Source organism: Priapulus caudatus, unplaced genomic scaffold, assembly GCF_000485595.1.
Source record: "Priapulus caudatus unplaced genomic scaffold, Priapulus_caudatus-5.0.1 Scaffold81, whole genome shotgun sequence".
NCBI classification, from domain to species: Eukaryota; Metazoa; Priapulida; class Priapulimorpha; order Priapulimorphida; family Priapulidae; genus Priapulus; species Priapulus caudatus.
Window position 1 is genome coordinate 482,880 of NW_014577142.1, and position 13,451 is coordinate 496,330.

The 13,451-nt window shown below is 40.4% G+C and overlaps 1 protein-coding gene across 6 annotated transcripts in view; it reads left to right on the forward strand.

The window, feature by feature from the left end:
• LOC106821665 (dihydroxyacetone phosphate acyltransferase-like) overlaps positions 1-8,061 on the forward strand; it is an 8,859-nt gene extending 798 nt beyond the window's left edge. For 3 of the 6 annotated variants that reach the window (XM_014826559.1, XM_014805883.1, XM_014826560.1), the window contains exons 2-13: positions 1,322-1,525; positions 2,852-3,028; positions 3,467-3,596; positions 4,000-4,203; positions 4,579-4,730; positions 5,007-5,137; positions 5,490-5,710; positions 5,913-6,182; positions 6,587-6,666; positions 6,885-7,025; positions 7,325-7,524; positions 7,717-8,061. In XM_014826559.1, the coding sequence (XP_014682045.1) occupies positions 1,349-1,525; positions 2,852-3,028; positions 3,467-3,596; positions 4,000-4,203; positions 4,579-4,730; positions 5,007-5,137; positions 5,490-5,710; positions 5,913-6,182; positions 6,587-6,666; positions 6,885-7,025; positions 7,325-7,524; positions 7,717-7,849 (2,016 nt within the window). In that variant the 5' untranslated portion in view covers positions 1,322-1,348 and the 3' untranslated portion in view covers positions 7,850-8,061. Of the gene's footprint in view, positions 1-138; positions 840-969; positions 1,024-1,321; positions 1,526-2,851; positions 3,029-3,466; positions 3,597-3,999; positions 4,204-4,578; positions 4,731-5,006; positions 5,138-5,489; positions 5,711-5,912; positions 6,183-6,586; positions 6,667-6,884; positions 7,026-7,324; positions 7,525-7,716 lie in introns of those variants that run through there. The other 3 variants (XM_014826556.1, XM_014826558.1, XM_014826557.1) reach the window with 3 other exon arrangements.
• Positions 8,062-13,451: the final 5,390 nt, after the last annotated feature.

Below are 13,451 nucleotides of genomic sequence, written 5' to 3' on the forward strand. Positions count from 1 at the left end.
TTAGCTCTAGTAACTATAGCCTGTGTACGCCGGCTATAGTTACTAGAGCTAACCGGACCGTACCAAGGGTATGTTCTGGCAGTACCCAGGGAGACATAGACCCTATCAGCAGTGCTACTAGTAGTAGTACTAGTAACTAGTAGTTGTAGTAGGCCTACTCCCCCGTCACCTCGTATTTGTAATTATGAATATTGGTTTTTAAAGTCCAACTTTAAGGGACTATATCGGAGACAGAAAGTGGCAAAGTTGATCAAATAGATAGATCAACAATGCGGACCGTAGGCCTAGTAGGAAAAGCCTCCCGCTAGGCTTTGCGCCCTGGATCAGCCGTGTAGCGGGAGCAAAGGGGCTACACTGGTAGAACTATAAAGCTAGGATTAATGTAACCTAAGCATTGACAGACCTCGCATATAGACCAGGCTGTGATGATAAGTCCAAATCAGTCATACTGTGTTTTTACAGCTTAGTGTATACGTCTCTAAATTGATCAAGTTTATTTCAATATAAATTTGTGTATTACTATTAGGGCAGGTTATGACACATAATTGACTCCAATTAGTAAATGTATGCAATCACCTCTCAACCCCTCCCCCATCCATCCATAGATGACATGCCTTCTAAAATTCCTGCGTAGACACTAGACCGCTATCTTTCCTTATTGCGAGAGGGTGTGCAGCAGGGAAATTTCAAAGTGGGGAGAAGACTATCTTAGCTTTAGCATCAACCTATGTATATAGAATTTTATACAAATACATTCTTTTAGGCTATAATACATACCTGAACATCTAGAAGTCCATAACCATCCATTTGCAAGTTCTTCCAACAAGCAGTAAAATGAGGTATATAAAAAGCATAAAAACAACCTAAAAATTTAATCAAGTATTTGTCATATATCATAAAGTATGTTATTTGTAAAATAAATTTGTTACTTAACTCAAAATCATCAAAATATCGCTTTTAAATTTGCAGGTCTTCCACAATACACAGAGCAAGCAAATGGTCTGGAGGAAAGGGCTGTTGCATGTATAAAGAGTGGTTTTGCTCTTATATCCTGTTTACAATGGTTGACATGAAATGACATGTTATTCCTATGATCATTATATAAATGTACAGAGTTCGTGTAGATAGAAAAATATATCTTGAAATAAGCTTTGATATAATCATAAACATTTACTTTAAAGTTGCATTGCTCTTTTTATTTTATTGTTATTATATAAATAAATAACTGATGAGCTCAAGTTTCAGTTGAGTTTTCACGTAATCTATAGTTTCTTACTCTTCATGATGTTTCCCTAGGTCTAATAGGATTATGATATTTTAGGTGACGTTCCTGTATCAGTTTACCAGTATGATAAGATGTAATCATGGATTCGAGGAAATTATCCATCACAGTGGATGCCATAATGTTGCATGGGGATTTAATTCATATAACCCACCTGTATACAAGTACAATAACCCCAGGCAACCATCTGAGATACGGTCGGATGTCATACAAAGTGACAGGGTATGCAGGACTATTGCTCAGGTAGGTTAGCTGTCAATTTTAAAAGTTGTTTTAGGTCCCAGTCTTCTATACAGCTAGTTCTGTTTGTGACACACACTGTTTTGCTAACACCATGGCAATAAGCATGAGGGTATTTGGGGATACACTCAAGGTTTTATGCAAAATTTCATTGATTTTTCATTTTCATTCTTATGCGATGGCTAACACTATACATGTGGCCACCTCTGCCCATGCTTACTTCTCCGTATACTGATGCATGTGAACTTTCAGAGCATTTTGATTGCCCGCGTACGTGTGTAGTGAGCTGTGTCTTTAAACACACATTTACTGATGACGTCAGACATGATCCAGCCAGCCTGTTCACTGTGTTTATTATGCCAGAGTCTATCAGCCTCAACCCTCCTACAGCCGTCAACTATCAGTGATATTTGAAATCATTGCGCAGTTGAAAATAGCATTTATACCTTGCTACATGGGCCCTCGCTTGTTGACACATAGCTTAGTGACGTCATGTCGTATGCAGCGTTCACGCGTTTCGCATCAAATTGCAATTGGTAACCTCATACTTTCTCATAATTTCTCAAGGTGCACAGAACATTTTAGTGGTTACAGTTAGTCATATAAGTCTATCACTGTGAAAAGTAGAAAAATGCTGATTTCTCCGTTTTGATTTCTGCCAGAGTAACCGATGTATAAATAGATATTTCTAAGTCGTTACAACTCGGAATAATTTAATTTTACGGTCGTTAATTACAATTGTAACATCGCTGTTAAAAAGTCTGTCAGGGTTTGATATTAACTAGTTAGCGTCTAGCTTTCATGAGTTATGGTTCTTTATTTGCATAAATATTCAATGCAACTTAAATTTTATGCAGATTTTTTTATGGTAAATATGAAACTTAAATAAAAAATCCTGATGCGCAATTTTTCGTGCAGATGGTGCTTAACTTGTGGCGAAAATTTCGCTTTCACATTCATTGTGGTAATTGAGAAATGTCAAAAATACCATTTTTATATAACGTTCAAAATTTTTGTTGTTGCATAATTAGGTGCTCGAAATTTCATGAAATGTGTTGGCTTGAGCATAGTGATACATCTCATCTATAAATAAAACGTGAAATTCGATTCATTGGTCCATAAACTCATCATTAGAGCAATATCTGTGCAAATGCTTGAGTGTATCCTTAATTCGTATATGTGCATGTAGATAATATCCAAGTGTCAATTACTTGTAAAAAATACTGCATTATCTTCATGCATTTTTGCACTAAGTATGAAACTGGGATGTGTTAGATAATAAGCAATGGGTAGACTGGCAGATATGTAAAGCTTGGTCGACTCTTTCAGCTCAGTGAGAGGGAGGGAAAATCTGAGACAGAGCTACGGCAAGAAGCAGAGGAAATTATCAGTGAAATGGGCCATGAGAAAGGCATGGCAGCCATCAGAGTGTTCGCTATCGCTCTTACCAATACTTGGCGTCACATGTATCGAGGCATATATGTGAACAAAGGGAACATTCTAAAGGTAGGGCATCTAATAGTTTACTTGATTGATACAATGTGCTCTTACTTTTTATTGAATTTTATTTAATGAGTTTCAGAGGAGGGCTACACATGTAAGGTTGTGTAGCATACACACAAATCCACTTGTTTAATGTATGATTATAATTATTAAAAATTGATTTAAGAAATTATGCTAGATGTAGGTAAGCAAACTAAATTAGTGTACAAGTAACTGGTTAATTTACATTACAAATGGCATTTTTTATAACACCGTTGCGGTTGGCATTATATTGAAGCTGCAAATATCAATCCAGTTTAACATATGGGATTTCTTGTTAATGTTCCATTTAGGAACATGGTGCTTCAGTTTCTTACGTGGTGTTACTTACACAGTTATATTTGCAAACCATGATATTAAAAATACCACTAAACGCACACGTATTAATAAATGTTATTACAGGTTCGGGAGCTGTGTAAGGATCATCCTGTCGTGTTCATGCCATGTCATCGTAGCTACATGGACTTCTTGCTTATGTCCTACATCTGCTATGCTTATGATCTACCCTGTCCTGTCATCACAGCTGGAATGGGTAATGTGTTGCATAAAAGTGATAGAAATATAAATGGTAATTCATAACCAAGAAGAGCCTGAGTGAGAGAGTTGGAAGAAAAGGATAATGATGTATCAAGAGGTAGAAGGGGTGGATTAGTTTGATAAGGGGTGATTGTTAGTTTGATAAAGACTTGAAAAAACAAAAACAAACAAAACAGTGTGCGCAATTATTATTTTTTTAATTCAGAAGTAGGTAATTATGTGTGAGAAAATGAAAGGAAAGTGCTATCACATTATAATCAGGAAAATCGGTCGTTAGTAGCATTCAAAAATAAGTCAAGTTGATTCATCTCCATCTGCTTACAAAGTTTATTCATTGAAACAGCTATTACCCGTGACTGATAAACACGGGCGAATAGCGATTTCATCCTCACTTTCAGATTTCATGGCAATGCAGGTGATAGGGTCATTGCTGCGCAGGTCCGGTGCATTCTTCATTCGTCGCTCGTTTGGCTCCGACTTATTGTACTGGGCCATCTTCACAGAATACGTGCAAACTCACCTGCGCAATGGTGACTCCCCCGTGGAGTTCTTCGTGGAGGGCACGCGCAGTCGTTCCCAAAAATCGCTTGCCCCCAAGCTGGGTAAGGAGTTGCATGAGCGTCGAATCCTCACTATGGTTTCACCCTGCAAATACGAACTTTAAGAAGGATGTATGAAGATGTAGCTCACCTTAGGAGTAGGCTAGGGATGAGTGATCCACCATATTGTGTTAAGCAATCAATGCCAATTAGTGTTTAGGCAGTATGTTATCTCAGTCGCTTTGATGGAATTATATTAAAACTACTAGATATTTTCACATTTGAAACTTACAATTAGTTCAAATGTGGTTTTGTTTGACAAGTTGTTCTTTGAAGATTATGACCGCACTTGCACAGTGTTATGTAGGAGCTGCAATTAGCTACAGTTATGCAAATCATTGGTATCAGCACATCTATGACATATGCACAATCTTGCAGGCTGTTTGACAGCAGTGCTGGAGACATATTTCAAGGCAGAGGTACCTGACCTTTACATTGTGCCAGTGGGCATCAGCTATGAACGCATTCTGGAAGAGAAACTCTACAGCTATGAGCTGCTTGGTGTTCCAAAACCCCGGGAATCGACATCTGTGAGTTTGCTAGTAGTCAGAGTCAGTGTCTTTTAGACTAATACTACTAATGGTTAATGTGGTATATTTATGGTAAAAAGAGAAAGATGTTATTGCATACGTTCAGTCTATACCAGTATGGTGTGTTTTGTACACACCTTCATTGCTATAAATTCTTAATGATATCTGGCAGTATTTCCGTAATAGTGTGTAAAGGGCATGCAGCGTCTTGTATTTGCAATTCCATTACCACTGACTGCATAAACTGGTTGTAATTCATGTGAAGTTTTTTGGTAGGGATTATGGAAGGCCAGGCACATTCTCTCAAGTGACTACGGAAGCATTCATGTGTCATTCGCCACTCCGATCTCGGTGCACGAATTTATGAAAGGACATGTGGACAGAAGCGTGCACAGTGTGCAGCCACGGTAGGTACTCTGCATGGTCAGCAGTCGGGTCATAAGTTACCTACAGATGGTCCGATGTTAAGAGTAACTGATGTGTGTTTGTGAGCACTGCAAAGATGAGTTGTTCTCGTTGGCCCTTCGAAACTGGTGCACTGCGCCATATAGTGGTTAGGTGGGTTACTGCTCGTGTCTTTTCAGGAAAAGGATGAAGGACGTCTACCAGAACTGTCTGGTGTGAGAGGTCATGCTCTGATTGGTGAAATTTAGATCGAATTAGGTCAGTAGTTAATGTGCGAAACAGCTTTGTTTATGGTGTGATCCAGTACATGTCACTTTTAAGTGAAAATGTGTATCTGTCTATCCTTTCATCAAGGTACATGTCAGCGTTGTCACAAAGGGAAATTGCTGCTGCACAGATAATGGCAGAGGAAGTACTGTTGCAACAGCAGAGGCAGATGGTATTGTCGCCATGGTCACTGGTAGCCACTCTGCTTCTGCATCATGGTGGATGCATACACATGAAGCAGCTCTGCACCGAGGTTCAGTGGTTAAAACAGTTGGCAGAGAACTTTGGAAGTCGTGTGGACTGGCACGGTAAGCATTGCATAATTTTCAGTTTCAATAAAAGGCACAAATCTTTTGCACATATTGTAATTCGATGGGATAGTTGTAACATTGTGTTGTTATCATTATGTCATGTGAGAACATGGGAGGGTGTATACTCAGAAAATAAAATTGTTTGTGAATTAAATTAATTTATATAATTTTATCCACGTTACCCACTTTATACACATAGGAGCTGAGGATGGATCTGTAGAGAAGATGCTGAGAGATATCCTTCCTGTGTACAAAGACACGGTCACCCTCTCCACAGACTTGCACCTCCGTAGCAACCCTGTAGAGAAGGCAACGTCGGACCGAAAAGGGCTTGATTCTGCTACCATGGCAACAGCGGTGCAGCACATGATGCTGGCAATATATCGTAACCAACTGCTGCATGCATTTCTCCACACCGGTCTCATCTCTGTGGCTGTGATTGGATGTAGAAAAAACGTCCTTTGTACAGGTACTAGATGACACTTGTAATCACTGCTATTCTCAATAAAGTAATGTTTTCCCTTTATTTTATATTTGTAACGATTTATTGTGGTGATTTATTTGGAAAGTTTTATTTTGAGATAAAAGACAGCGAGAGAGAGAGTTATTTATTTAAGTTGATGTTGAAATATAAGGTGCCGGTATCAAATACTAAATGTCTGCTGTAGTGACTAGTACCTTTGTAACAGGAGTACGATAACATAATATTATATTAGTTCTGACTCGAAGACGTGGCAAAAGTTATGACTAAAATTAATAGTACAACCTAATGTTTTTTTTAAAAGGGCCCCCAGATAGCAGACACATCATGGAAAATTACTGTGTCCAACAGTACTGTACGACATGTCTGTATGTGAATATTTGCTCTTGCAGAGGAACTGTATGACCGCCACCTGTTTCTTCAGAAGCTTCTATGCAAAGAGTTTACCTTCAGCTCTACAAATAAAAAGAAGGTGCACTCCTTATAATTTGTTTCTATGGTGATTAAAATCAAGCTAAAGTTGCCGTATTATCGTATTTTGTTAACTTTACATGCAGTCTGACTAGGTTATGTGACAATTGAATAGACAGACATTTTGAGAAATCATCATTATGGTGCACACCTGTTTTGACCTCTATATGCCGTTATAATTTAGATGCAGACTAAATCTTATTTGTTACTTTTGTGCAGGAATTTGACCACGCATTCCTGTGCCTGCAGCATATAGGGGCAGTGTCTTTAAGTGATCATCAACTACACATAGCTCGATCAACTACCAAGACTACGATCTTTCTCCAGCGATTATTTCAGCCATTTCTCTTTGGATATTGGGTAATAAAATATTAATAGCATGATAGTGGGAGAAATGGGTGAGGGTGAATTACACAGGGAACATGTATGAGTAACACATTAATCGACAGTGAAAGAGATTAGGATTGAGATAAGGACTGAAAGTTTGTATAAGAACATTATTAACTGTTAACATTATTAAGTTGTGTCAGTTCTATGTAATTAGTAATTCACTATTTAGTTTACTTATTACGTATATATTGAAGGGGTCACCCCTGATACATTCAATCATGTAATACTCTGTCTCGGATTCTATTATATAAACGTTGTTTTGTTTGCAGCTGTTATTTGAGTACTTGGTTACGCACGGTGTTGAGTCTGGTAGCAGTGGGCAAGCAATGGCGATTGGGGCACAGACCCTAGGTGCACATCTGTTGCAGCAAGGCATACTATCTCATCCAGAAATTCTGTCACTGGAGATGCTTAGCAATGGTGTGAAGAGCCTGCTGGAGTGTGGCGCCATCTGTAGGCAGAGAAATAGGTAGGAATAGATTGGCCTATACTCCTCATGTTTATAGAAATATATACGATTATTTTTGCGTGTTGTTTCTCTCTTGCTTGTTATAATTATTCTCTGCGTCCCTAATATATCAAGTCAAAAAGTTGAAGCATTAGTTCTTTATTCTATTTACTAATCTAATTAGCAACAATTATTCTCTTTGTCTGTGTACAGAACCGGTGATATGATGCTTGTGCCAGACCGTACAGAAATCTTTCATCTGAAGAACGAACTTGGAAAAGTAATTCAGCTGCCCGTGTTGGATGCAAAAGGATTGGCTTTGCCATTAACACCTGCAAAACTCTAGTATGTATACTTTGCAGATGCAGTATCAGTACTGATAATGTATCACTGACATAATGCATATATATATATGTTCATGCTAGTATGTGGCTGCATCCACGGCTACAGGGGGGCAGTGTGGCTGAAGGGGTCGTTGTCGTATATGTAGTACCCGAGGAATCGGCGAGTATGTCGCCTACGCCTACTCCCTAACCCTAACCCTAACCCTATCCTTAACCCTAATCCTAACCCTATCCCTAACCCTAACCCTAACACCCTAACACCCTAACCCTAACCCTAACCATATCAGATAGTTACCTTGGGTACATATTATACGCCATTATATGACAACGACCCTTCGCGCGGCAGTGTGTAACGGTGCTTCCTGCACTTAGGTAACCTACGAATACCTACCTATAGATGGCATTCGTATATGTAGTAAGTTACACAATTTTATTTATAAAAGCGAAGCCAATGAATTTATGGCTACTGACTAATATTTCTATCTCTATCTTTCAATTTATGATGTAATAACATCAGGTGCTACTTTGTTTTACTGTATTTACCTATTGATGTTTTCACTAGTCACCCATAGATAAACAAAGTCTGTGCCAAAGAATAATATCTTGTGAAGTTCATATGTCTATTCATATGTGTAAACATCTAGTCGTATATTATAGGCAATCAGTATACCTGCAGAAATCATATAGTGGTTATGAACAACAATTTTATACGATTGCTTTTTAGCTCATCTGACATAGTCAGATGCAGCTTGTGAGATCCGTCCGGCGTAACTGGGTCATCCGGTGCGCTTCCAGTCAACAGTTGGGCGACAAGGTTGGACGGGGTTACAAGCTGGGGGTCAAAGTCAATGAGGTCAGGGAGGTGTAAAACAAGAGGCCGGGGGAAATTTCCTCCTTAACTTAGGTATAGGAGGCAAAGTGAGGCAGATTGCAGGCCCAAATCTAAAGCGGCGTTGACCTAGAGCTCGTGATAGTCGGCGTGGCGATAGCATCTGGTGTAGAAAAGCATAACTGGTGCCAGAATTGGGGAGGTCAACAGCGTCAACGAGGTCAATGGGCGAGCATGGGCAGATTATTGAGACAGTTTTGTGATTCAGCGGTGAAGTACCGTTTTATGGCTTTATTGAAGGACCATGGGGGAATGTGGCGTTCCTATGACGCTGCGAAGAGTAGTGTTTAGATACCTTTTGATCCCAAGAAGGAGGTTAAACAGTGGATTGACTTGACTGTTAAACAAAGGATGATGAGGAACTGGCTTTGGTGCTATTAGAGCCCCGTGCACCGTGAGCCTCCCCACCCTCCTTGCCACTCCAACCCACGCCCCCACAACACTACCGTCGGCCAAGAGCGCTCGAACGCATATCCATAATACGTTAATATAGCAGAAGTCATTAAACTACACAGCGTATCTTTATTAGTGTACTACCGCGAACGTATAGCGCAATCTAGTGCAACGCGGATTGGCGGGCCTGAGAAGCGGCACACTTGATTTGGTTGCCAGTGAGTTTATCAGAAGAATAGCCGGCTACAGTACACGCCAGTTGAGCGCTGTCGCTCTGCGGCACTTGTTATTATAATAAAATATCACAGTTTGAAGTCAATGCCTTTTAAAATACCCGATATTAAGTTCCAGTCCATTAAGAATTTGAAGCATTGTACTTTTTCTTTTTTCGTAGGTCGTGTTTTTGCGAGTTTGTGCTCTATTTTCTTTCTCTACTCTTGTTTAATCTGAACATTCCATTATACTGTTGTTACCAAGGGCTCGATTTTGACACAGCCCCGTGTATCGTCTAGTTTTTTGGGGCCAAATGTTTCTTGTTGATTGGCAGTTGTCTGGTCGCTATGTGATGAAGAGATGCTTGTGAGTTGTCTCTGTGTATGCATTCAGCTAAGATATCACGAGTTTCGTGATACTTTGCAAACGTTTGGACCCGTGTAGATACTGCCACGAACATGTCTATGGAGTAGTATAGATCAGTATTATGTCGTATTTTGGTTATCGCATGCGAATTTGGTTGCCGCTAGTGTAGCGCATAGCACTAATCATGTAGGTAGTGATTGATTCGTAATACATGCGGACTCATTCCATTCATATTATGTTCATGCTTAATGTGACACATCGTGCAGTAATCAACATTACTACACATACAGTGCTATGCCCATTGCATACTTCTGTCACACCCACGTTATTGCGAAGCTATTCCACCCATATCGCATCTCTATCCTCCTCCCTTCATGGTCCCATATGCTTTTATATACCTATATCGTCCCATGCTATCACATCTCCATATCGTTCTATCCTATCCCACCCTCAACGCACCATTTCACCACCCTCGACCAGTGGCGTCACAACATGATTGGGGGCCTGTAAGCAAAAATGGAATTGGGGCCCCAAACATGAATATTTTTTGATGGACCGTGCGCCTGCGAAGGGGGGTCTGGGGGGTCTCCCCCCCCCCCAGAAAATTTTGAAATCTAGACGCTCTAAAATGCTATTTCCAGCATTCTGAGGCTATTTTGATTTTGTTTTGATTTTTTCTATTTTAAATTTTTGTTTAATTGGGGGGGGGTACAGTTTGGGGCCCCTTTAGGCTGGGGGCCCGTAGCGTTTTGCTACGGCAGCCCTACGGCTGTGACGCCCCTGCCCTCAACACACCTTTTCAAACCCCCCACCCCAACCCAATCACAGCCTGGTCACACCCCATCACCAACCCTATCACACCATCATCATCCCCTCACCACCCTAATCACACTTTATCACCACCCTGATTACATGACCCATCCTACACCCATAGCACCTCATCTATAGTCAATCACACACCCATAGCACCTCATCTCCAGTCAATCGCACCCCCATAGCACCTCATCTCTAGTCAATCGCACCCCATAGCACCACATCTCCAGTCAATCACACCCCATAGCACCTCATCTCAAGTCAATCGCACCCCCATAGCACATCATCTCCAGTCAATCGTACCCCCATAGCACATCATCTCCAGTCAATCGTACCCCCATAGCACATCATCTCCAGTCAATCGTACCCCATAGCACCTCATCTCCAGTCAATCGTACCCCCATAGCACCTCATCTCCAGTCAATCGTACCCCCATAGCACCTCATCTCCAGTCAATCGTATCCCCCATAGCACCCCCATCACACACCTATCATCATCTCACAACACTTGTACAGCATCATGCAAATTGCGACTGTTAATGAATGCGAATCACGAGGATTAATCTGTTTATCTTATTATAGTATCAGTGTTAGAAAATGGCTGAGTCGTGACTGAGTGTTTCTGCTTTACGTTGATATGACTCTGGGTATCACCGATGTCATGATATTTATATACCGGACCATGAAACATATATACCTGTTGCTTGGGTTATATGTGGTTTTATTGTGTGAAATCCCGCCTAGCGGCAGTTGGCGATGTGCTTGCAGGCCAGTACGCCAGGTTTAGGAATGAACACACATTACGTGTTAATGGAAGCGATTATATGTATATCTGAGAAGCGATAGAGCTAATAAAATCCGAACATAGAGAAAAAATGTTTTTCTATTTTCATTTTGGTCGTGTGCTCTATGTTAATGTAACCGTTTAGTGCTTCCTGTTTCTCGCGCGCACTCTTCACATTTATAGACACGTTTCTCAGCCACGTTGCTAATGGTCCGAGTTTTATAGAGGTTTTCCTTCACCGCACCTGTCTGCCTGTCTGTCTGTCTGTCTGTCATCAGCGTTATGCCATAGCAATCTCCCTATTTAGTTTAAACACGCTTGGCGTAACGAGCTATATTTACACACTGCGCATCGTCATCATATATAATATATATGTGTATATATATATATATATATATGTGTGTGTATACATATATACTGTGCAGTGTGTCGTCTCCTGATCGATGTATAGGCCATTCTTCAGCGAGTGCAACTGTTGTCACACGATATAAGCCTAGTCTCGTCATTCAGTTGTGATCATATATATTCATGCTATCTTCGTAATGATCACATATATCACATAATTATATCAGGAGTGAATAATAATAGATCTATTATTATTCACTCCTGATTATATTCATCCTCGTCTTGCATCGCCAGGCCCGATTTTCCACGTGGTTAAAATTTGTCTCCGTTAAAACAGAGTAAATTATTTTAAGATACTATGAATGAAATATTCAGTAAAAAAATTCATCGGTTCACAACTGTATTCCCTACAGATATCTGGGGGTTATCCCTCCTCCTCTCTCCCTCCCCCTCTCTCACTATCTTTCTACCCCTCCCTCTTTCTTCGTCTCTCTCTATCTCTTTCTCCCTCATTCGCCGTCCCTATTTCTCCCTCTCTTTACTGCGGATTCACCGACCTATCCCATCCATAATTCTCGGGGCTGCTGCTATAATGTCAGCGCTCTATACATAATTATCTCTACGTCTCCGATGGGGTATGGTTTTTTCTAGATTCTTCATGAATCATCTTTCCGTCTTTGTTTTTGTTTTGTTTAAATGGTTCTCTACTCCTATGCTCTCACGTACATTTCATTCGTCATGTCCTGGTTTCTTCGCGTTTCCTTTCTTAAATGTTGCCGTATTTTCGTTGTTCTTCCCTTTTCATCCTGTACGTTCAAAATATGAGTAAGTCGTCGTTTAGCAAAAGTCGAACATTGAAATGTTTTGGTCATGGTCATGGTATGTAACATAAAAATAGGTAGCGTCAACACGAAATATATTCCTAAACTTCAAAGCTATCAAACGGTATTAGATGGTTAAAAACGCTATTTCCATTTACTCAAACCTTTGTCGAGATGAAAAACGGTGCTCCGTGCAACTTTTCGAAAAGGATAGCAAAACTAACCACCATGTGCAACAATTTAACTATGAAATACAGAAACAGAAACACTGTCAATAAAGTCCTATGTACATGATGCGCACATACCTGCTATACAGAGGATAGACAAAGAGGCCTGGTCAGCGCTGCCGGACAGTGTTCTACTGGACTAACTTTAAGGGCTTCGGTAAAGATAGTTGATGTGATAATCACAGTATCTCGCCACAGAATGGCTTCTCTTGTAGTATTGTTCGCGACATTGTATGAATGCCACTGAGCGGAATATTAAGTTTATCATTATGTTTTCTTTTTATGTTTTATGTTTTATGTTATGTTATATTAATAAGGTTTCAGAAAGAGCTATAGTTGGGGTTAGTGTTAGTGTTTGGTTTAATGTCAGTGTGGGGATTAGGTTTAGACCTAGGGTTATAACAGGGTTGAGGATAGAGTTAAATACGGGTTACACCAGTTAAGATTTCTGTCGTATATATGCATATATGAACAGCCTCCAACTCCGGACATGTAGCTTCGGCCCAATTTCGTTTCCCAATGCCAATTAGCGGGGTCTTTAGACTCTAACTCCCTTCTCTTCAAATCCCTCGCGCCTACGCACCCTCAGTGGTAGCTTCACTGATTCCTCCCGCGAGCACACAGCCCCATGTTTCACGTTCGCACTCTCTCTCTCTCTCTCTCTCTCTCTCTCTCTCTCGTACGTACGTACGTACGTACGTACGTACGTACGTACGTACGTACGTACGTACTACTACTACGTACGTACGTAGTA